Source organism: Notechis scutatus, chromosome 5 (assembly GCF_049901735.1).
Source record: "Notechis scutatus isolate UNSWTSFEM ecotype Mainland chromosome 5, rNotScu1.2, whole genome shotgun sequence".
Lineage (NCBI taxonomy): Eukaryota > Metazoa > Chordata > Lepidosauria > Squamata > Elapidae > Notechis > Notechis scutatus.
This window is the reverse complement of record NC_142013.1, coordinates 40120727-40145614: the sequence shown is the minus strand read 5'-3', so window position 1 is coordinate 40145614 and position 24888 is coordinate 40120727. Positions and strand designations below refer to the sequence as shown.

The following is a 24888-nucleotide window of genomic DNA, read 5'->3' as shown; positions in this document are numbered from 1 at the left end:
GAGAAAAACATCCACCACCACCTCCATCCCCCAAAACTCAGTACTATGGGAGAATTAGTACCTTTAAACATGACTGACTCTTCCATTCTAAGCTTCTCTTTTCCTCTCATCAGAGTGTAGTGTATGCCAGTTTGGTCTAGTGGTTAAGGCACCAGACTAGAAACCAGGAAACTCTGAGATCTAATCCTACCTTTGGCATGAAAGCCGGCTAAGTGACTTTGAGCTAGTCACTTTATCACAGCCCAATTCACCTCTGGGTGGTTGTTGTGGGGAATAGGAGGAAGAAGGAGTATTAGGAACATTGATTGCCTTGAGTTATTTATAAAAATAATAAAGTTGAAATACAAAACATCTAAAAATGCTCTGTATTTTCTAGAGTGCATGTACACACACAACATAATGGAAGAAATACACACACAGAAATATACCAAGTTACTTTTTTTACTAAGAGAAAATACAGATGTCTCCTATAGCCACTGCCAGCAAAGGGGTTCCAGATGCATGCTCTGCATGCTTTTCTTGCCTTATCTTTAAAAGAAAAGAGCATAGGATAACATCAACCCTGCAGAGTTTGATCACACAGGTTTGTAATATGTTTTGTGGAAGAATATTAATGGTCACCAACACCAGATTCCAAATTTCTCCAAAGAGCTTACAAAAATTGCTGAATCAATGTTGGAAAACTCTCGATTTATATATAGAAGCTTTCTAAAACTGTTTTAAAGAATAAACTCTTACAACAGTTTAATGATCTCACTCTCAAGAACCACTTGTTTTTCTAGATCGGGGGCATCAAACTGGATTTCTTAGAAGGCCAGATCAACATTATAGTTGTCCTCCATGGGTGGGGGGGGGGAGGGAGGAGCCAGGATGAATGGCCTCTTGCAACACCCTGTCGGCCAAAACGGTCTGTGGGGGGGCTGCTTGGGGGCTCCTGCACCGTTTTGGCTGGCGGAGTGTTGCAGAAGGCCGCCCAGGCTGAAAATGGGAGGGGGGGGGGTCTCTCGCAGCTCCCCATGGCCCATTTTGGCTAGCAGAGGCACCGCGATCCGGTCCTTTGCTATTTCCAGACCGGCTCCATAGGCCAGGCCTAAGCACCCCTGGTTCTAGATGTGTAAGCATAGCTATTGGCAAAGCAAATTCTTCTAAGGAAAATGTGTTTGTACGCTGCAACTTAATTTCTAGTAACACATTTTTCAGACTTTATTTTATCTGAATTATATATAAAATAGTCCAACAGCAAGGATGCAGTTTCAAACTGAATGAAAAGAACTCATTCAGAATCAGACAAGACATACATTACAAACAGAAAAAAAAGAAAATCACTTTTTCTAAAAAGTAGTATGAATGAGGGGGACTAAAAGTGCTAATGAATAGCAGATAGGCAGTACCGAGACCAACAAGCAATACAGTACATATAGTGAGAAGCAAAAAACAGTAAGGATAAAAGATCCAAGCCTATACCAGAAAATCCAAATCACATAAGGAAGACAAAGAGATTAAAAATGAATTCTTTTTCTTCTTCCAAGCAAATCTGCTTACACAAATTCTAGCTAAAACTGACACATAAAAAGCAGGATGAATTTCAGTATTCAATATTTCTATTTGCAGAAATAATTAAAACTTTTTTCATATATCAAAGAACCTTCATACATTCAACCTCAAATCTAAAGAAATATGCAAAAATGATTGAAAATCTCCAAAAGTCAGAAAACCCATCATTTAAATGCTCTCCAAAGTATTCTGAAAATCACTTGCTTTCACTTGATATTTTTTGAGTAATTTAAACATTTAATTCAATTATTTAATTTAAAGTAGTTCAGACTTATCTCCAAATCAAATTACTTAATCTTTCACACAATCTTATTGGCCACACTAGTCTCTCTGAACCTTATTGCTACAGGACTACAATCATATAATTTTTTTAAAAAAATCTATTTTGTTGAAAAAATAAGAGCTGTCATTAGTACACATTCAATTCAAGCGCTAGCACTTCAAGATAAAAAGTCTAACTGCATTAGATAAACATCTAAAACAACACTTAATCTGATAAAGAAAGGCAAAATAATTATCAAGAATCCTTTCTTGGAATCTGCTTCTGGCTTTTATGAAAATAAAAGTGGAACAACTTGCCTGCAGAAGTCGTGAATGCTCGAATACTGGAAGTTTTTAAGAAGAGATTGAACAACCATTTGTCTGAAATGGTATAGGGCCATGATGGTGAACCTATGGCATGTGTGCCACAGTTGGCATGCAAAGCTCTCTCTGCGGGCACGTGACCCATCGCCCCAGCTCAGCTTCATTGCACATGCGCACACACCTCCCATGGCCAGCTAATTTTTGGATCTATGCTGTGCATGCATGGGGGGCAGGGAGCATGTGGGAGATGCATGCGCATGCAAGGGGGGTCATGTGCGCATGCATGGGGGTGCAACGTGGCCCCCTGTGCTTCCCATTTTGCGCCTAGTAGGCCTCCTTGCAGCCTCCTGGAAACAAAAACACCCACATCCCGTTTTTGTTCCCAGGAGGCTACAGGAAGGCCTACTAGGCCCAAAATTGGGCGCTCTGTTCTGTTCTATTCTAAAATATCAGTCAGCATGATCACTTCACGTTTTCTAACATAGCTATTTATGGAAACATTAGCATCCACACGAATATGCTTCCTGGAGGTATACACCAGTAAAGGAAGATAACTATATAAAATTATTTAAGCAAATAAAATCAGATTTGGAAAAAATGGAAAAACCTACACTTATCAATGTTGGGAAGAATCACTACAGTAAAAAATGAATATCTTACCGAAACTGCTTTTCCTGTTTCAAACACCCATAAAAATTGAAAAAACATTTTTTGAGGACTTGAATAAATTAACTTAGCAAGGATTAGCAAGGAAAAAAGCGAGAATAAAGCTGAAAATGTTCCAAGAATCTAAAGTAAATGGAGCGTTTGGATTGCCAGATTGGTTTTTATATTACCAAGTAATATATGTATGGCTAAAAGAATAGACAACTAGACACAAGAGATTGTTATATTTAGAAGGACATGACCAACAATTGGGATGGCATGCCTTCCTATGCTTTGAGAAGAATAAAATCCAGAGATATTTTCAAAATCATTATATAAGAAACTCACTAATATCTGTATGGGAAAAAATAAAACCTAAAATATATTCAAAAATTCCAGAATGGCTCTCAACGATGAAAGCCTTTACATACCCAAATCTGGTGAAGTTTGAAAAAAAAAAGTGACATATAAAAGACATTTTGAACTCTGAAGGAAAATTAAAATCGAAGCAAGAGCTGGAAGACCAGGACATTAAATTATCAGGGTGGCCTCAATTGCAAATGCAAACTAGATATTATTTAGATATGGAAAAAGTATGGCTTTTATAAAAGGAAAACACCCTTTGATCAAACACTGTTGAATTTGGATGAAAAATTAATCAAGAAGATTTATAACTTTTTACTAAATTTGAAAATGGAAAATGTACAAGTAAAAAATACAATGGTACAGTGAGAAAAAAAATGGTCATAATATAGAATTAGAGGAATGGCAAAATTTATGGGAAAAGAATTATAAACTAACAATGGCAACTTCGTATAAAGAAAATCTATATAAAATGTTTTATAGATGGCACTTACCACTGGCTAGGCTATCTAAAACGTTTAAAAATATGTCTAGCAAATGTTGGAAACAATCAAAAAATGGGCAGAGACTATCATATGTGGTGGACTTGTGGTAAAGCAAAAAAATTTGGGGACAAATACATAGTTAGAAAAGATGATTGGAAAACATGTAGATTTTAAACCTGAACTATTTTTATTAAGTATAATATCAGCTAAACTTGATAAGAAAAGTATGTATTTAATATTGCACGTCTTGACAGCAGCAAGGATTGTATTTGTGCAATGCTGAAAATGAAGAAATGCCACGAGATGAAGAAATAATTTAGAAGATATTAGAGTGTGCAGAAATGGACAGACTGACATTAAAAGTGAAACAGAAAGAAGATTCAGAATATTATCAAACATGGAATCTATTTTATCAGTGGCTGGAAAAAAGGGGTAGAGATTAAGAATGTAAAATATATTGTTAAGCAAATTAAATACCCAAACAACACAATGTTTATTAAGTACTAAGAAATGTAATTAATAAAACATTAATAAAAGTGAATATGGTTCCTGGACTAGGAACTAACTCACAGGTATTATAAGCATACTTATTTTAAAGAGAGATAGGAACAAACTCTTTTTTCCCTAATCTTTATACTGGAAATTATAGTAGTGCTTAAAAGTTTGTGAACAGTTTTGAATTTATTTAAATAAAGGAATTTTGCGCATTCACTGTCAAAGTCTGATCTTTACAACACAAGTATGCATGGCTTTGAAAATAAATTCCTGAGAATCTTTAAAATCAGTTATTGATACTCCCAAGGCTTTAATTTTTATTTTTTAAAAAAGTTTGGACTCTACCAGCTCACTGTCAGGCAAATCATGTACAAATAGAAGCAATTCAACACCATTGTTACCCTAGCCAAGAGTAGCTCACCAACTAAGAATAAGGGGCCTAATATTCTGGTGGTCTCAGAGAAATCCAGGTTAACATCTAAGAAAATAAAGGCCTTTCTTGCATTGATGAATGTCAATGTTCATAAGACCTCCATCAGGAGAGTACTGAACAATGATGGTAGGTCTGCTGGCTTTCAAGGAAAAAGCCATTACTATCAAAAAAGAACATTGATGCCCATCTACAGTTTGCAATGAGCAATGGCCACATGCATAAGCTAGAATATGGGTTCTCTGGGGTCTGTGGATCCCTGGGGGCTGCGATGCCATCACAGGGTCTCTGCGAAGGATTGAAGAAATATTATGACTGAAATCTTCAGTAAAATCTTGTAGATCCATGGCCACAAAAGGTCTTTGGGTCCATGGTGAACAAAAGGTTGAGAATCATTGAGCTATAAGTTTATTGAAGAGTGTTCTTGGATAGATGAAACCAAAAGAGAAGCTTTGGCTTGCATGAAAAGCATTATGTTTGGCAAAACGCAAACAGTGCATTTCAGCATAAAAACCTTAATCCATCTGTGAAACATGGTAGTGACAGCATGGTAATTCAGGTCTGCTTTGCTGCCTCTGTGCTGGGATGGCTTGTTATCATTGGCAAGAAATTGTACCAGCAAATTCTACAGAAATGTGGAATTACACCAGCAAATTCTACAGGAAAATGTCAGAGCATTAAGTGAAGCTCAAAAAAAGGTTGGCTGTGCAGCAAGACAACAACCCAAACACACAAGTGATCGAAACAAATAATGATTAAAACAAAAGAAAGTTGTTTGAGAATGGCCAAATGAAAGTCCGGCTTTCATCCCATAGAAATATTGTGAAAGGTTTGTAAGTGGACATTTCATGCAAGGAAGTCCACCAGCATCCCAGAGTTGTTTTGTAAGGAGGAATGGACTGAAATTCTTCCAAGTTGATATGCAAGACAGTTATTGAAACCATTTAGTTCCAACTATTGCTGTCCATGATGGACACACCAGTTACTGAAAGAAAAGGTTCACATACTTTTGCCATACACAAATATATCGCCTGTATTTTTCTCAGTGAACAAATGAAGAAACAAAATGTTTTTGACCCATTTGTTTAAATGGGTTTTCTTTAACTAGTCTGATGACTTGTGTGGATCTATATATGCATGCATCAATACTGAAAATTCAAAAGGTTCATAAACCTTTAAGCACCACTGTATAATTTAAAAAAATCTGGCAGTCACAGTGCTCTCTACCATCAGAGACGTACTGATGGTAGAAAGGCAAATGGTAGAACTGTATGTGATTGATTAACAGCATTTGCAGGATTCTTGCTAGTTACCTGAAAGATTGTTAATTGATGGTAAATTTGGAGACCGTGCTGGAGGAGAGTCATCATCTGATGAGGCTACAGTCTTGATAGCATCATGATAGAGTGGTGTTGAACTGGGCATAGCAAACTTGGACATCCGGGACATCATAATAGAAAGAGGATTTTGAGACAGGGTGGGTTCTGGAGGAATTGTATAAGGACTGCTGGAAGGAAGATTTCCAGAAAGAGTCACAGGAGCATTCTGACTAACCGTTGAAGGGGGTGCACCACCTAGAAACAAATACATGCAAGTTAATATTTTTACATTATTTAATGAACTTCATTAGAAAAATATGCATTGCCAAAAGTTCCTGGCTTCTAAGTTAGAAGTCCTGCGGCTATTTGAAATTACTTAATAGCATGTCATTATTTTTGTTTGTTCTAATCTTGCCTTTTCATGTACTTATAGAACTTTTTCCTCAGCAGGAAAATACCTTCCTCATCACTTCTACTGCTAGACCTTTTAAATTGAACATGTGAGGGATGAACTTAGAATCTGCTGTATGCAAAGCACATGATCTCCCACTGAGCTATGATGAGCCTAAAAATCCTATTATCAGGAAACTGTTCTACAATTTGTCTACCAAAAAACAATTGAACCCAACAGTCATTCTCCCCAAAGACCACCCTTTGGCCACACTGTGTTTCAGAATAAATGATTACAGGAAACTACAAGATCTAACTATTCAAGGCTAATTAAGCTTCAAAGTGTTTTAGAATTCTTTTGATGGGATAGAGAAAGGTGCTGTAATTTAATTGACCTTTATCTAATTTGTAAAGATAGGATCTTCCCACTGTTAGTCCATCAATGTTCAAGAAAAAACAGGACAGGACCGTGAAAAGACAAATGCTGTGCTTGTTGCTCATTTTGCTTTCTGTGATAGCTAAGTCTGTCTTCAACACAGCCATACTGAGTCACGTGAGCAGCTAAATGAAAGGAAGGAAGGAAAATGGGCTACATCTCAAGTGAAACAACTGCAGCTTTTGATGATATTTTTATTGCAAGAAATGCACAAGTGTTAAGAGTTATATACAATACATGTACTACATGGGATTATACAGCAGTTTGAAAGCAAGCATTTGTTTATTCCATTTGTTTGCTGCTCACCTCACAGCAAGGAGACATTTTCCAACTCCTACTAATTAAACTTTTAGTACCCTGTTTCAACACCCCCATAGGAAGTCCCAGTATGTTTTATACCATGAAATGAAATTAAGCCCTTCCCAGGCCTGTATTAAACATGCAATGGGAAGGTGGACTTTGCAAAGAGACTGCCTCGTTGACCCTGATCAACCTATCCTCCCCCCCCCCCCCAAAAACACTACCATTTTCACAATCTTCCCTACATTAATTAAACATTTATTTTAAATATTAGTTACCTTACTAGTGGGAATCTCAATGCAAGCATTATAGCTCCTTTTCAGAGGACATGTGAAGTAAAGCTGAACAAGCAGGAAGCACTTAGAAGTTCACACACTGTTATAAACTGTTTTTAATGCAAACAGCTAACTAGCTTGTAGTTTTTCTCTAATATTCTAATATAATAGTAATTGTTTTAGAATTTAAGCCACATCCTGGATACAGCATAGGGCTTTATTTTAATAATTCTAAAATTAAATTTGGTTGGTATTCAGATAGGACAAATAAAAGGACAAGGATGTGTTGGTTGGAAATATTACTGCCTCAGATTAATAATCAGAAAGTGAGGAAGAGAACTTTATTTCAGAGGGTGACTCTTGAATTTCAGAAACCACTTCTAATCCACATTCAAATGAAATCTGAGTATTTTACTTTATCGAAGAGGTTTATCATCAAATAGCTATCTGCAGAAAGTTATAAAAGCTTAAGCTTAAAGGGGAAATAGGCAAAGACATCAAAGCAGCTTTTTTGCTATGTCAGTAGTAAATGAAAAAAAGAAAAGAAACTGCTCGAATAAAGTCAGATAATAATAGGTGGTAAGAAAAGGGCATGACTCCTGATTTCCTTTGAGTCTTCTCCCCAAAGGGAACTGTGTTTAAATGGAGTGAAACAGAAAAGACATTGGGGCCTCAAGATATGTAAGGAGAGAACACCTGATTACTATAAATCAGTTAAGTTTGTAGAACCAGGTCAATCACATCTATGAGTCATGAAAAAGCTTGCTGATCTCATTCCAAAGTCCCTCTGCCTGAAACATATAGTTCCAGATGATTAGAAAAGGTCAAATCTTCAAAAGAAGATTTGAAAAAAGAAGCACCTTCCTGGTAACTATAGATGAGCTGGCTTAACTCTGATACTAGGCAAAACTCTAAAGTAGCTTTACTTTGGCATCATTGGGAATAGAATGACTGCTTAAAAGAAGCCAATGTGGGTTTATCATGAACAAATCATGCTAAATCAACATCTCCTTTTTTGATAGGGTGACCAGTTTAAGAGATTGTGGTCATACACTGGGCATATTACCTTGACTTAAACATTTGACATGATTTCCCAAGAAATTCTAGCAGAGAAGATGCAAAAATGCAGGCTGTGCCATACTACATTAGCTGGATATAAATCTAAATCAGGGGTATCAAACTCAATTTCATTGAGGGCCACATCAGGGCTGTGGTTGACCTGGGGGGAGGGGCATCGCCAACTGGGTCAGTGTGGCCAATTGGGTGGGCATGGCCAGCTTGATGCCACTCCCCAAACTGCTGGCATGTTTCCTCTTTGTATTGAGTAGACCGGGTCAAAGCCATGCTGGCCTGATCTTTCCTCTTTGCGCTGGGTAGACTGGGTTGAAGCCAGGCTGGCCCGATCTTTTCTCTTTGCATTGGGTAGAACAGGATGGCCCCGCGGGACGGATCTGACTACACCGTGGGCTGGATTCGGACCGCGGGCCTTGAGTTTGACATCCCTGATTTAAATGAACAATATTTCCCAGTGAGTATACATCAGTGGTGGTATAATTGTTTAGATGAGGAGCTAGAAGGTCACCAAATTTGCAAGTATTCTTTTTTCCTAAGTGCATGATCTTGTATTTAGAAACATTTACTGCATTTTCACATTTTTTAATCATTTTTTTCAGCAATGCCAAATAATTTCCTTTGTTACGAATATCCCTAGGAATGTCAAATCTATTATACACCTTTGTGTATAATACATGTAGGAATTCATTCCTACACTGGGAAGGGGATTGAACTAGATCAGGGGTGTCAAACTCACATTGTCACAGCGGCATCATGTGACGTATCGGGACTTTTCCCCTCTTCACTAAATCAGGCGTGGGCATGGCCAGCACTTGACACATCTAGCCCGTGGGCTGCGAGTTTGACAGCCCTGAACTAGATGGTCCCCAAGAGCCCCTCCTACCCTTACATTCCATAATTCCCTTGCCTGGGTTACTTAAAGGAAAAAGCATATATGAGCTGGAAAAATTATGTACAGCTGTGGTCTCACCATTATCATGTTGAACAATGATAGGAAACTAGCAACACTTTCATAAACTTTCAAAAGTTTCATCACTATTAAGGTAAAAATTCTGTTTGCCTGAGAATTACAAGAGATCCCTACTATTAACAAAAGCAGATTGCTGCTCCATTGCAATGATTTCTCTGAAACACCAGAGGACAGTGTATCCAAATAGTTGACTTGGTTGCCTTCCTAATTCCCCCGAATAATATGATTTCATAGACTGAATTGCTCCCAAGGCTGGATCTATCAAGCAACTACATGCAAACATTGCACACTAGAGACTTGCTTTATTACAACCTTACAGGGTGAGAATAGTCCATTGCCTTTAAATCTGGAAAACTATAAATCTGGAAGATTAAATGGCACTTGCAATTCTGCAGGGAAAACAAGGCCATGTGAATCAAAACCAAGGAATTCCATTTTGTGGAACAGTAAAACCCATTAAAATTTCAACTGACATTTCTCTGACAATTCACAATAGAGTCAAATCCAATACTAAACTAACTTCCATGAGAGTGCATAGTGAGAAAGAGCATTTGTGTGACATCTCTAGAATCCACTAAAATACAGATAGTTTACCATTTCTGGGTCTTTTTTCAAAAATTTCTTTGTGACAATTTTATGCCACACTCAGATTGGTGCCAGAATCTAACCAATCCTGACTGACATCAAAAAGCTAAGCAGGGCCGCATCCAATTAATACTTGGAAGGAAGATCACCACAGATCATCAAGGTATAGATTTGATCAAGAATGTTCCCAGAAGGCAGCAATAACAAGTTATTTCAGTATTATTACAACAGTATGGATATAAAGGACATCCTATTTCAAAATGGTCCTCTAAACTAATGGCCGTGTTCTCAATAGTTCTGCTTAATAATGTAATCAATCAAATTAGATAGGTACGTCAGGCTGCTAAACAAGGAACATACATTTAAACAGCTTACTCAATTATCAATTCAGTTTTCCACCAATTCTGTTACTAGATTACTGACCCCTAGCCCTTTGCTTTAGTTTGAACATTAAAGAGGGAAGATACAGTCATGTGAAAAAGTATGCCGTCTTGAGTTCTATGATTTTTATGTATCAGGACATAGAAAAAATCATCTGCTCCTTAGTTGTTCTAAAAAGCAGGCAAATACAGCCTCAGATGAACACAACACATGACATATTATACCTTGCCATCATTTATTTTACAAAAAGAAATCTAAAATGGAGAAGTCATGTGTGAAAAATTAAGCATATCCTTTTTGCTTCCATAAGTATAAAGGGACTAAGCAGCAGCCAGGTTCTGATAATCAAATGCTCTTGATTAATTGATCATCAGCAAATATGACTACCTCTATAAAAGCTGAAGGTTGAGGATTTTGCTGGTCTCTAGCATTGAGGTTATGTGTTATGTGTTAACACAATGCCAAAAAGGAAAGGCATCTTAGAAAAGCCACTGGTCTCACATGGCTTCTCCATTTTAGATTTTTTTTTTCTTGTAAAATAAATGAAGACATTGTATTTACCTACTTTTAAGAACTGCTAAAGATTTAGATGATTTTTACTATATTTCTACTAACCATAGAACTCAAAGAGACTGTATTCTCACGACTAAATTCTCAAGAGAAACAAATTGACCCGCTCAACTGCTGAGCTTTGTTAATAGCAACAGAGAAGAACAATTTAGGAACAAGCAAGGGACACTACTGATCAAAAAGACATAAGAAAAAATAAGCCTGACCTGATTCAACATTTCCCATCATGGCTGGTGAAGACATAGCAAGAGATGCTTTGTGGTTTGGGGGGATTCCAGGACTCTGCAATGGGGGCTTTGGAGATGAAGTCCATCCAGGAGAAGGTGCAGGGAGGGATGGAGACTTGAGATGGACAGGTGAAGCGGCAGCAGAACCCATAACTGGGGGAGATTTGATTGAAGCAGCTGCGGCTGCAGTAGTTGGACCAGCAAGGATCCCTGCCAGCTGTGATGGAGTCTGGGGAGACTTCAGGTTTCCAGAAGGAGAACCCAGCATGGGAGACTGAACCTGGCGCATTGTGGGAGATTTAAGTGGATTTATGCCTGGAGAATGAACTTGGCTTGCACCAACAGAGACATCCAGAGGTTTGCGTCCAAGATTGCGTTGAACCGGAGGAGTCGTGTTGAGGCTGTTTGGATTATTACTGGAGGGGTTCAGAGGTAGTGGTGGCATGTGGCTAAGACGATTGTTAGTCCTTTGGTCAGGCCCTATTTGCTCTCTATGATTCCGAAGACCAACACCTGGGCCCTGAGACATAGGATGAAAAGGTCTTGGGCCAATTCCATAGTCTTGTTGAGGATGCTCACCAAATGGCAAAGGAACCATTTTTTGCTGAGTGGGGAGCATTTCTGAGATACCTGGGCGCATCTTCATAATTTCTTCTGGACCCACTCCAGCTTCCCTCATTTTCTGAGGTAACATTGGTGGATTGGAAGTCATGTTGACATTCAGATTGACATCCCCTTTCATGCTGCTGGTGCCTATCCCAAATTCCAACTCTCTATTAGCTGCCATCTGAGGTGGTATTCCTTTTGGAAATTCCCCCCGAGAAGGGCTCATGGGTCCCTCAACTGACATACGTGGAAACATGGGGTTATTGCCAGGCTCCATGTGTCTCTGAGGGGGAATCATCCGGTTCATCTCCATGCCAGGCCTAATTCCTTCTATGCTCATGCCAGAAGGAAGTCCTAGTTGTTTTTCTGCTAATTGCTGCTGGAATATATCTTCAGGCAAACCTTGAGGATTTGGAAACCTTTCCCCTCGTCCAGGACCACTGAACACACCTGGCCCAGGAGGAAAATTGCGGCCATCTGAAATTTTTGGCATATCATCTGGCCAAGGAACACTTGAAAGCCCAGGTCTACCCGTGGTGTTTGGGACACTGGGACCTTCTATATCAGGATTTATCATTCCAGAAAATCCAGGCAGTCGCATCTGGTTGCTGGGTACATTGGGATGGGGGGGCATGCCTCTTGAAGGTAGTGAGTGAGGCATTGCTATGCTTTCAGGAAAGGGTTCAGGGCCTCCAGGTCCCCAGCCATCACCTGGGGTCATCTGATATGGAGGTGGAGGACCTCTAACTAATCCTCGTGGGCCATGCTGGTGAACTATCATGTCCTGTAAGGAACACTGCTGTACAACTTGCTCTTGCTTTCTCCGTTTCTCTTCGTAGAACTCCTGCTGCAATTTCAGCCAGGCTACTTGTTCAGGGGTCATATGATCCAGATGGTCTGGTACAATAGGACCAGATTGAGAACTAATGGATGGCGGTCCAACTTCATCTGGTGAAAATGGCATGTCTCTGTGCCCTTGGGAACCAAATGCAGCCCCTCCTTCTGTCCGGGGTCCTGGTCCTTTACCTAAACTTTGAGATTGGGCCATCATTGCCTGTATTGGCCCTTCAGATTTCTTTTGGGGACCATCCAGAACTGCAGAATTTGGCTGGGACCCCCCAGTTTGGCCTCCAGCAAATTCTTTTTCATCTGGGAAAAGCATTCGTTGAATATCTCGCAAAGTTTGTAACGAACGTTCTCTATGCTCCAGTTGTTCCTGGGATAGCCCATCTGGATTTTCACCCATATTTGGTGGATCTCCTCCAGATACTTGCTGGTTGGGACCTTTAGGATCTGCAGTGGAACTATTACTCCCTTGGGAAACTGGGCTAACTGCTCGATTATTGGGGGTTGAAGTTTGCCCAAATCCTTCAGCTTGTAGAGGAGTGGAGTTTGCAGGACTTCCTGCGGGCATCACATTACTTTCCAGGCCAGGATTGTCTTGGTCAATAGGGCAAGAAGAGCTAGTAGGTTTAGGTGCTGGTGCTGGTGCTGGAACTGGAATGGGAGGAGTCTGCTGCATTTTTGCGTTCTGGGGAGGAGTTTGCTCTTGCGAAGTAGGCAGCTGTGATGGAACTTGAGGCTTTGTATCATTTCGGAGAGGCGGAAGCTGAGTGTTCTGAAGAAAATAGAGAATTTCACAAGAAGAAACTGATCAAAGATGCTTTCACAAACATAAGATTTTATCATCTGATCTTATTCAACTTCTGAAGATGAGGAATTTATTTTGGGTTACAACATTTTTATGTCTCCTCTGCCAGAACCTTCTTTCTACCTGAATCAAAATAAAAAGTAACCCACCCAAATCGAACTACATAAAGTAAGCCTGCCTCTTTTGGCAAATGAGGACCTGGAAAAAATGCACAGTAATACAAATAATATATAACAATTTTTTGTCCAGCTTTCTATCCTACATTCTCTTCTCCCATTTATCAAGTTACTTACCAAGGATACACTGTTTCGTTCTGCCTTGTTAGAGATGTTCTGAATGTGAAAAGAGACAATAGTTTCTACTTGTCCCTTCAATACAGCTTCTGCAGCCCTAAGGAAAACAAAACAGACGCATCTAAGACATCATTTAGATTCTAGAATGTTCTTCTCTGCCATTAAAAATTCTTATAACCCAAAACGACAGTTGATAAAATATATAAAAAAAACTGTTCCAATTGAATAGATTCTAGTAGCTAATGTCAGACAAAGGAACATATACCTATAATCAAATAATTCTACAAATCCAGTGCCATATCTTATGTTTTCCCTCATACAGATAAATCTTGAAGAGAGGCATCAGGACGAGAGACATGTTCCCTGCAACCAAATCCTGCCATAGACAGCAAACAATATGACTTTTATGACTAGAACTAAACAGGTATAATAATCTGCTTGTTCCAGAATTCTTTGTCACAAACTTCTCTAAAAAGGAAAGGATGGTGACTAGGCAATAGTCATTTAATATGAGTGGGTTCAGGGAAGTCCTCTTCAGCAGGAGTCATACCAGCACAACTTTCAAGACATTTCTTAAAAAGGCATTTACTGACATTCAGACCTTCATACTAGCTACACAAGCCAAGATAAGATCAAGTTCACAAGTAGCAGAAGTAATTTTACCAAGGATTCTAGTCAATTGGGAGATTCACAATTTCAAGGGCATAATCTCGGTCAACTCTTTAGACTGATTCCCAATCCAACACTGTGCAAAAATGAGTAACTCTATCCACAAATGCCTTCATAGAAACTCATTCCTGGTTCTGACCTAACCTTACTCAACAGGATTCAGGTCATTTAAAAAATGCAGAATGGTAGAGAAGTAACAACACTTAATCCCTTTAGTACTGTAAATTAGGCTCAGACCTAAATTTGTATCCACATTCAATTATGTTCACTTCCCCGCCTACATTGTCATTCTTGGTATCTTTTCTGCCATTTCATCTGAGGGAATTCCTTAAAGTACTCCCCTAGGACCAACAAATAGAAGAAATCACTCAGCAGCAATCCTACCAAGCATTTGTATTGTTTTGGCATTCCAAAACTTAACTACATGCCCAACAGAACTTCCCATTCAATCATTCATAAATTTCCAAATGCCTTTATAAGCCTGTCAAGTCTATTAGGAACTTAAGAGAAATCATTTTAATTGGACCATTCTCTCTGCAGAAAATATTGGGCCTGATTAACCCAATCCAAATTATAGGAATAATCTATGACAAGCTGCTAAAAGAAATGTCCTCCACCAACACATGCCATCTGTTCTGAGTTGAAGACGAAATCTAGTGTACAAAGGAATCAACAACCAACTCACTGTTAAGTGCTAGCAATTTGAACTGGAATTCAATAGCAGAACAGTAGCATTCCTAGCTTCTCCCACAATCCTTACCACACAAGCAAAGTCTTACCTCCAGTCACACACAAAATAGAGCTTCTCACAAGGTGTCACAGAAAATGACTGCCACTCCTCCTTGCCTAAGTATGAAGCCTAATGTAGCACCAGAAACTCAAGTGAACACATCTCAGATACTCAAACTTACAGTTTTCGGTAATATCAGTATCTGCCCTCTTGTTCACAATGGTCATGGACAGTGATAGATTTATTGCAAGTGGACCTGACATTTATCTTGATCTCAAGTTCTAACCATCTTGACTTAAGATTTGGGGAAGAAATCACTGAAGTAGAAAGTGGCCATAATTTTCCAATGCCCTGTAAAACTCATTTTGCCCATATCCTACCAAACGTTTGTTATTATAACCATAATCCTCTTCTCCTTACCAGGTCCTCTATTGATTTATACAGTCCCTCCCATCCCGAGTTTTCCCAAGGGTTACATGCCACTACAAATCTCTCTCCAGAGAATCTCTCTTTCTTGGCAATTGACCCAACCTCTAAATTAATCTGTCTCTACCTAATATAATTTCCCCTGACCAATCTCTTCCATCCAGTTCTCACGCAGACTGAAGTTGGCCCCCACATTATCTCAGTCTAACGGATAATCTTTGTTTTCTACTTCTACTCAGGGAGTTACCGCTCTTCCCCTCCTTTCCTCCAAACTTCCTCACAGCAGTCCAATGTTCTGAGCTGCAGTACTTGAACACACACACACACACACAATTTTACAGCATACATTGAGCAATGGTTAATTTTTTTTATCTTTATCATTGACATGATCTACCTTATCTAATTCAATAATTCCTTCGTTCTTTTAATGTTTTAATTTCTCTGTATAGTTTGTGATTAAATGCACGTCTTCTGCCATTTCCATAACTTATCCAAATATCAAATATTACCTTTTCTTTAACCAATCATACCAAATGTTCCATATTTCATAATAGTCACTATCTTGTTTATTTTTTAACAATTTGGTTAGGCTATCCATCTCAGTGCATTCATGTATTTTTTTAAATTACCATATCCTCTGAAGGAATGAAAGACAGTTTCCAGTTTTGTGCATAGGTTATTCTGGCCACAGTTAAGATGTGCAAAATTAAATATTGATATTTTTTCTCCATGTTTGAATCTATCATACTTAGCAGAAAGGTTTGGGGTTCAAGTTTTAAATTTTGTTTTGTTAAATTTAAAATCCTATTTCTAATATTTCTCCAAAATTTCTAAGCACATGGGCAAGTCCACCACATGTGAAAATATGTTCCTTTTGCGTAGTTACATTTCCAACAATTGGGTGGTAGGTTGGGGAACATCTTAGCCAGTCTCGCAGGAGGTAGGTGCCAGCGATGAATCATTTTATATAAGTTTTCTTTATATGAGACTGACATGCTTAATTTATAATTTGTTTGCCAAATGTGTTCAGACTTATCTAATTCAACACTATGACCCATGTTTTTAGCCCAAATTATCATAGATTCTGTAACTGTTTCTTCTTTTAATTTGTAATCCAAAGGATATTTATATGTTTTACTAATTGTTTTCTTTTCCTGTCCTAGCCATATTTTATCTAATTCTTGTGGAATCGTATTAAAGCCAAATTGTTCTCTATCTTTTTTATAATGGGTTTATATTTGTGCAAAGGGCCACCATGCTATCTCCTTTCCTTGAATTTGTATTTGGTTCCTATTTTTAAGTTCTCCAGTGTCATATACAGGTGAAACTCGAAAAATTAGAATATCGTGCAAAAGTTCATTTATTTCAGTAATACAACTTAAAAGGTGAACCTAATATATGAGATAGACTCATAACATTCAAAGCAAGATAGTTCAAGCCGTGATTTGTCATAATTGAGATGATTATGGCTTAGATATCTCATTATCTTTCTCCTCTCTCCCTCCCTCCCTCCTTCTTTATTTCTTTTTGTTTCTGTCCCTTCCTTCCATCCTCCCCTTTCTTTGTCCCTTTTTCTTTCTTTCCCCTTTCTCTTTCTTTTCTCTCTTTTTCTCTCTTTCTTTTCTCTCTCTCTTTTCCTCTCTCAGGCTCATCCCTTTGGATCAGGGGTCACCAAACTTTTGGACCTCATAATTTTAAATCCCGGAGACCATTAATATGAATTTTGACTGACGGTGGCTTTCTGGCGTTGGTGGGAGAGAGAGAGAGATCTGATCCAACCTCTCTCTCTCCCTCTCTCTTACACACACAGGCAGGGGTGGGATTTAGACCCCTGATCTAAAGCTGTCAAAACTCCAAAAACTGGTCAAGTAGCTCTGGGGAGGCCAGCCATAAATTAGAACACTTGCTAAACAACCGGTCATTAAGTGAGGACCACTTGTATTTGGTTTGCCAGTCACCTGGCCATGTCCACCCAGTCACATGACCAGCAAACCACACCCTCAAATTAGGCCACACCCACAGAAATTTGAATCCCACCCTTAGGTGGGGGGCACCGAGGATGAGTTTGTAGCACCAAGGGGGCAGTGGACCAAAAAAGTTTGGGAACCACTGATTTAACCCAATCCTTAAGCCAGTTTACTATAGCAGCATCATAATATAATTCAAAATCTGGAAAGCCAAATCCTTTTTCTTGGCATCCTGTAATAATTTATATTTCACTTTGTGTTTTTTCCTCTGCCATATAAATTTAGATATACATTTGTTTAATTCTACAAAAAAATTCTTTTCCAACTTGACTGGCACTGTATAAAACAAAAACAACAATTTTGGCAAAATATTCATTTTTACTATCGAAATATGTCCCAATAGCGATAACTGCAATTTGACCAAATTATCTAAATCTTTAACTATTTGTGTTATTAACTTATCATAGTTATCTTTTTTAATCGACAAACATCTAGTAGTCAACCAGATCCCTAGGTATTTTACTTTATTTACCATCTGCATGCCTAATTTATTTGCTAGTTCTTCCTTCTGCTCCTTTGTACAGTTTTTTGTTAAGACTTTTGTTTTTTCTTTATTAATTTTTAACCCTGCCACCTTTCCGTATTCTTCTATTTCTCTTAGTAGTATAGGGCTCGTTTCTAAGGGTTCTTCTAATATAAATGCCATATCATTGGCGAATGCCTGGAGTTTATATTCCTCTTTTTTAATTTTTAGTCCTCTAATCTCTTGGTTTTGCCTAATTTGTACTAAAAGAGTCTCTTCTGCCAATATATATAATAGAGGAGCTAGGGGGCAGCCTTGTCTTACTCCCTTATTTATCTTTATGGTATCTGTATTTTCCCCATTTATTAATATTTTTGCAGTTTGCATGTTATAAATTGTCTTAATGAATCTTATAAAATTTTCACCAAATTTCACGCCTATCAGTTGTTTAATAAGAAAGTTCCAATTCAGGTTGTCAAATGCCTTCTGGGTGTCTAAAAATATCAATGCCATTGTCTTGGTTGTATATACTTCATAATATTCTAATATATCCATAATGGTTCCTGTATTTGTTTTTATTTGCCTATGGGGGAGGAAGCCATTCTGATCAGTGTCGATAATTCTACTTAATACTCTCTTTAATCTTTCCGCCAATATTGTAGCCATTTATCATTTAAAAGTGATATTGGTCTATAGTTTTGAATTTTTTGTGGGTCTGATTGTTCTTTATAAATAAGGGTAATATATGCTTCCATCCATGATTTAGGCATGTTAGCATTCTCCAAGGCTTCATTGTACAAGTTCACCAATATCTCCTCTATTGTTTCTTGGAATTCCTTATAGAATTCTGAAGGAATTCCATCTGGGCCAGGGGTCTTATTTGCTTTTTGTGTTCCGATTGCCTTCCTAATTTCTTCTATGGATATTTTATTATTCAAATTTTGTTTCTTTTCATCAGTAATTTCGGGCAAATTCTTTTCATTCAAATATTGATCAATAGATTATTCTGGTATTTCTTCCTGTTTATACAATTTCATAAAAACTCCTTAGCAATTTCTTTCTTTTCTTGGGTTTGCGTGCATAATTTCCCTTCCTGATCTTGGAGAACTACGATCATTCTCTTTTCTTGTTCTTTTTTAATTTTATGGGCTAACCACCTCCCTGGCTTATTTGCATTTTCAAAATAATTTTGTTTTGCTAATTTAATTTTTCGGGCCTGATCTTCCTGTACATTTAGATTTATCTTATGTTTTACCAGATCAATTTCTTTCTTAATGTTTGAATTGTCTACTTGTTTCCAAATCTTTCAGTTTCTCCCTCCATATGTTTTGTTGCTGTCTTTTTTCTTTATTCTTTTTGATACTGTAAAGCAATAGTTAGACCTCTCACATAGGCTTTGGTCATATCCCAAAGGTTCGGTAGGGAGGTATGTTCTCTTTTGTTTGTTTCAAAAAATACGTTCAATTCTGGAGTTTCCGGTTTGTCGGCTTCGCGAGCGGCAGGGTTTTGCGAAGCTGCGCGATCCCTGCCACGCTGCCGTTTTTGGGGCTCCGACCCAGACGGGTACGAGCTAGGCTGCCCTGCAGGGGCAGCTGAAGGTAGGGGATCCGGAGAAGGGTTTGGGGGTGTTGCAGACCCCCTCCCGGCCAGCAGAACCCCTTTTCCCAGGACAGTGCAGCGGTCTGTAATGGCCGCCACAAAGATGCTGGCAGCCGGGTAAGAATGCGCAGGAGGAAGTGGAGAAAGTGTTTGAGAGGAGAAAGTTTTTCTTGGTTCCTAGGACTCTAAGACATATTTAACAAAATTCCTGAAAAGTATGACTTTCTGAATGATACCTTCGAGAAGAGGAAAAAGCGGCAGTTTAATGGTGCTGAAAGGATAGCTTACCCTCTTTTTTACGGAATAAAAAGTGAACATTAAGAAACCTATTTTTTTAGGTGAAAACTGGCTCTAAGCGGTGAGTGGGAAAAGAGAGGACTTAAAAAAAATATTTGTATGCTAAGACTTTATTGGAGGAGATGCCTTAAGGATTGAAAGACTAAAATATATTGTAATAAGACTTTAAGAAACAGATTTGGACTTTCCTTTTCTTTAATTGATACTACCCCAGGAGGAGAGAGGGAACTCTGTCTTGGTTTGGACTGACTGAGAACTTTGGGATTGTCTTATTTTTCTTTTGGAATATTTTGGCTGTTGTAAGAGAAAAGAAAAGAAAAGATTTATAATGGCTTCTTCTATCGAGGAACTGAGAAAAGACTATGAGCAAGCAAAACAAAATGGTAAAGCTGGTTTGAAAGAAGCCTTCCTTTTTTTAGAAATGGCGCTTATTAATTATCAACAAACATTGCAACAGATGAAGACAGCAGAAGAAGAACAAAGAAAGGAAGCCATCTTTAATAAATCTCAGAACTCGACCAAGAGGGAAGGAAGAGGAAAAAGAAGAGAAATAAAGGACTTAAGATTTAAAAAAACATTTAAGAAAGGGAAAAACAAGGTGCAAAATCAATATAAGGATGGTAAACAAAAGGGAAGAGGAATGCGACAGAGAAGGGAAGCCAGTAAGGCAGAGGCTAGAAGAAGGGGGCTAGAAGGGGGGCTAGAAAGGTTTGTTGGGGGAAGAAAGAAAGAGAAAAGGTGGAGAAAAGTTACAAAGTTTTGAAATTAAATGAGAAAAAGAAATTTTTTTAGGGATAAAGGATAAGTATAATTTCTTCAAAGAGATTTTGCAAGGTACATAAGATGACATTGTAGTATTGTATCAGAAATAGAAAATTTAAATGGTTTGAGAGTTGATAAGAGATTAAAATGTTGGAATGTTAATAATGATTGGTTTGAAAATATAATATGAGGGGAGATTTAGAATATTAAACTTTAATTAAAGAGTTTATTAAGATTATGGTATTGATGTTATTATAAAACTTTCATTATAGTATTTTGTTTTTAATATTTAAATCTATTGCTTAACTAGGTATTTAATTGTTTTAGATGTATTATTCAGTTAGAATGTACCAAGCAAAATCGGATTGGGTATTTTAAAGATTAATTTGATTAATTTAGTGGGGAGATAGAAAGGCATCATACTCTGATTAGTGATTTCAGGAGAAATTTCTTTCTTTTTAAAAGGAATGAGACAAAGGTATAATAGAGAATGGACAAAAGATATAAATATAATGACTCAAATTAAGATGATTAATTAAGATAGAATCAAGAAGAGTGAAATATGTGGAGAAGTTAATATAGAAGACTTAGAATGGTAAATAAAATAAGTAATGATATGTAAGATGAGCCTGAATATAATTGAAGTCCATGAAAAGAGAGATACCTGGGTCCAAGTTACTTTCCAAAAGATCTTTTATATGTTTTGTGTGTTGTGTGATTATGTTGTTTTTTTGGGGGAAATTAATAAAACCTTGTAGAAATATAGAATGAGAATAATGGTAACTAAGTCAGAAAGAAGTAGATGAAATAATAATAATAAAATTGAATAAGAGTGAAGAGAAATAAAGGGAAATTGGATAAGAGGTTTTTGTATGTTTATATGGAAATGGTTTAAAATAGAATTATAGTTTACCTGACTTGTTAAATTTATAATGGAAAAAGGTTTAAACATGTAATGGAAAATGATGACTTGTGTGTTTTGAAAATCAATAAAACTTGTTTAAAAAAAAAATACGTTCAATTCTTTCTTTATCATTTCAATATATTCTTTATCTCTTAATATGGTATTGTTAAATGTCCATCTTCCAATTTTTCTGTTTCCTTTTCATTTAATTTGAATGGGATTATGGTCAGCCCATAGGTTTGGCAAAATCTCGGTCCTTTCAATATTCTCCATTAACCCAGGGTCCATCCATATCTGATCTATTCTGGACCAAGAGTGGTGGGGGTTTGAAAAATATATATATATATTTTATTTGGATTTAATTCTCTCCACATCTTTCAAGTTAAGTTCTCCTACCATATTATTAAAATATGAAGGAAGTATTCTCCTTTCCTTTTTTTGGGGGGGTGGGGGGAGTTCTATAATCTTTATCTTTGTCTGGGACTGCATTATAGTCCCCTACAATGCATACATTAGCATACTCAAATTCTATTATCTTATGGTGAAGCCTATTATAAAAGTCTTTTTGGTTTGTATTCGGGGCATATATTGTGACTAATAACATCTTTTTCTGATTTACATTTATTTCTATAAAGAGCATTCTCCCTTCTTGAACTTTGTATATGTGTTTATGTTGCAACCAATCTTTTACATATACTACAATACCCCTTTTTTTGTTTGCAAGTGCTGAATACATTTTACCCAAATTTATATTCTTTAAGAGGTCTGCTTGGTTGTCTGGAATATGCACTTCTTGCATACAAGTTATGTCAGCGTTTTGTTTTTTGAGTTTCTCAAATATCTGTTTTCTTTTTGATGATAAATTTAAACCACTGATATTGACTGAAAATAAAGTGATTTTTCTATCAGTGTCACTGACTGTGCGAGGCATTTCTCGTTTCATTCCTTGTTCTAGGCTCTCTTCTTCTTAACTGTTGCCTTCCCCTTCTTCTCTAAGATTTTGGGGTTCAGAGTGTGAATCAGATTCTTTTCCTCTGGAGAGTTGTTCCTCTTGGCTTCTCATATTTAAGTCGTCTCTACTTTCTTGTTCTTCCTCGGGTCCTAGGTATCGTTCACATAATTCCTGTGCTTTTTCAATTGTATCAATTTTGTATTTTTTGTCCTGCTACAAAACTAAAAGCCCCTCTGGGGTGAACCACCTAAATGGAATACCATTTCTAATAAGCTGAGTTGATAAAAACTGGTAGCTCCTTCTCTGCTCTCTAACTCTCCTGGGTATTTGTTTCAGTGTAACCACTTTATTATCTTTGTACACAAGTGGTTCATCTCTGGTCTTACTATAGAGCAGGTCTTATGTTGTCTTCCTCGCAAATCGAATGTGAACCTCTCGGGGTAGTCTATTTCTCCTCACATAGTGTATATATGCTCTGTAGACCTCGTCTACATAATTTTCAATTTCCAGTTTGGGTTTCTGTAAGACCGCCGCTATCAGATTCATCATAATTGCACGTAAATCTTCCTTTCTGTCTTCCATCACATTTTGGAACCTAAGATGAAATGATGCCTTCTCTAATTCCATGTGTACCATCCAATCCCAGAGTTCGCAGTAAAGCACTTTCCAATTTTGTTCTGAATCCTCTAATTTCTTCTCCACCATTTCCGTTCTTGCCTCTACTAAATTTAATTTCTGTTCATTTTTTATCACTTCTTCCTGCATCTTTCTAATCTTACTATTCAGATTTTGTATTTCATTTTTCACTTCTCCTATTTCAGTTCTCATCTCTGTTTTCATGTCTTCATGGTTCCTCGCTATCAATTCGTGGGTTTTTGTCATCATTTCCTGCATCATAGTGAGCGTTGTCTGTACTGTCTGTAGGCTTTGAGCTGAACTAGTTTTTTCTGCCAATAGCATTGCATCTATAGATCTCTGCCCCATAGGTGAAGACATCGTTGTTGTAGTTTTCTTTCCTGATTTTACATTTGTAATTGATGTTGTCGCCATTTTAACTATCTGTGGCAGCTCTTTCCAATTTACCATCAACTATCCCTAGTAGAGCACTATTTTCCCCTCCTTTTCAGTTCAATAGTAATGTTAATACATATATTATTATATTATTAATTACCAAAATTCTATTATGGATATTCACAATCAGCTCTTATTTCTATTTTTACTTATTGAACTTATTCAACTATTACAATACTTAAGAGAATTCAATATTAATCAAATACAAATATATTTACTCACATAATCAACAGTCTTATATGCTTAATTAAATAATTTAAAGCAGCCAATTCATTAAAGTAATTAAATTCTTATCTATATATATATCAATTAATCTATTTCTTTAGAGTTCTTAATTATATGCTTATCTCAGAATAAAAATACCTAAGTTTCTTACTATATAATTATTATTTAAAGGTCTGAGTTCTATATTTATACAGCACACTTTCAATTGTTCAGTTATTCAAAAATTCTTAACCAGTATTTTTAGCTCAATATTCTAACACATATATATCTATTAAGATTATGATTTACCAATATTATAGTTATATCTATGTTTGACCGGTTGAATGATGTCCATGATCTTTTTCTTCTTTTGAAAAATACCTTATTACAGTTCTTAGTTCGAGTTCAAAATGTCCTCTTTAAATTTGCACAGTCACTTCCACCGTTTCATTTCTCCTTTCTGTTTTGGCTTCTTCTTCTTGCGCCTTTATTCTTTTTCTCCACACGGTCCCAGTTCCACTTATAAATCTTAGTTATCTTATTACTTCCTTTTTTCGTTATCACAATTATCAGACAAATATTGCAATTATAAAGTTTCTTTCCTCAATCCTTTCCTTAAATCTTTCAAAGTGTCAATTGTTCTCCTTTCAAGTTTTTACTTTCAGCTGTTCTTCCGATCTCTCTGTCTCACTTGGACACCGTCACTATCTCTTCCTCTTTCTTCCCACAGTTCTCAAACATCAAACGCCAAAAAATATAATTATACAACCCACTTTCCAACTCCCAAGATAAAAGTAAACGCTGTTGTCTCACTCTTCAGCTCCTCCATTTTCAGCACTCCATTAATCAGCACGAATTACTGCCATTTCTTTAGTTAGTACTCCTTCCAATGTTTCTGCTGCTTCGCTACACTGTTCGGTTTGGAGTTTCAATTTTCAATTTCCCTTTGTAGTATAAATCAGTATTCTGGAAATCTTCTTTAATTTCACCTTTCCACTACTCAATTTGCTGTTCTCCACTCTTTGCTTCCTTCCTTCCTCCTTCTAAGCTGCTGGGCTGCCACCTCTTTGGTTCTGATCTGTATTATCTCCCTCTTCTGCTGTTGGTTTTTGGGGAATTCTCTTGTAGCCTCCAGGATTGCGGCACCTCC

The 24888-nt window shown here is 37.2% G+C and overlaps 1 protein-coding gene and 1 long non-coding RNA gene across 2 annotated transcripts in view; one reads left to right on the top strand and one right to left on the bottom strand.

Moving 5' to 3' along the window:
• The window catches only part of LOC148130449 (uncharacterized), a 484585-nt gene that overhangs the window by 305841 nt on the left and 153856 nt on the right, over window positions 1–24888 (top strand). The window lies entirely within an intron of this gene.
• The window catches only part of BCL9 (BCL9 transcription coactivator), a 35809-nt gene that overhangs the window by 4090 nt on the left and 6831 nt on the right, over window positions 1–24888 (bottom strand). The window contains exons 4-6 of the mRNA XM_087966620.1: window positions 13635–13731; window positions 11064–13308; window positions 5871–6131 (exon numbers count right to left, since the gene is read on the bottom strand). Of these exons, the coding sequence (XP_087822746.1) occupies window positions 5871–6131; window positions 11064–13308; window positions 13635–13731 (2603 nt within the window). The remainder of the gene's footprint in view (window positions 1–5870; window positions 6132–11063; window positions 13309–13634; window positions 13732–24888) is intronic.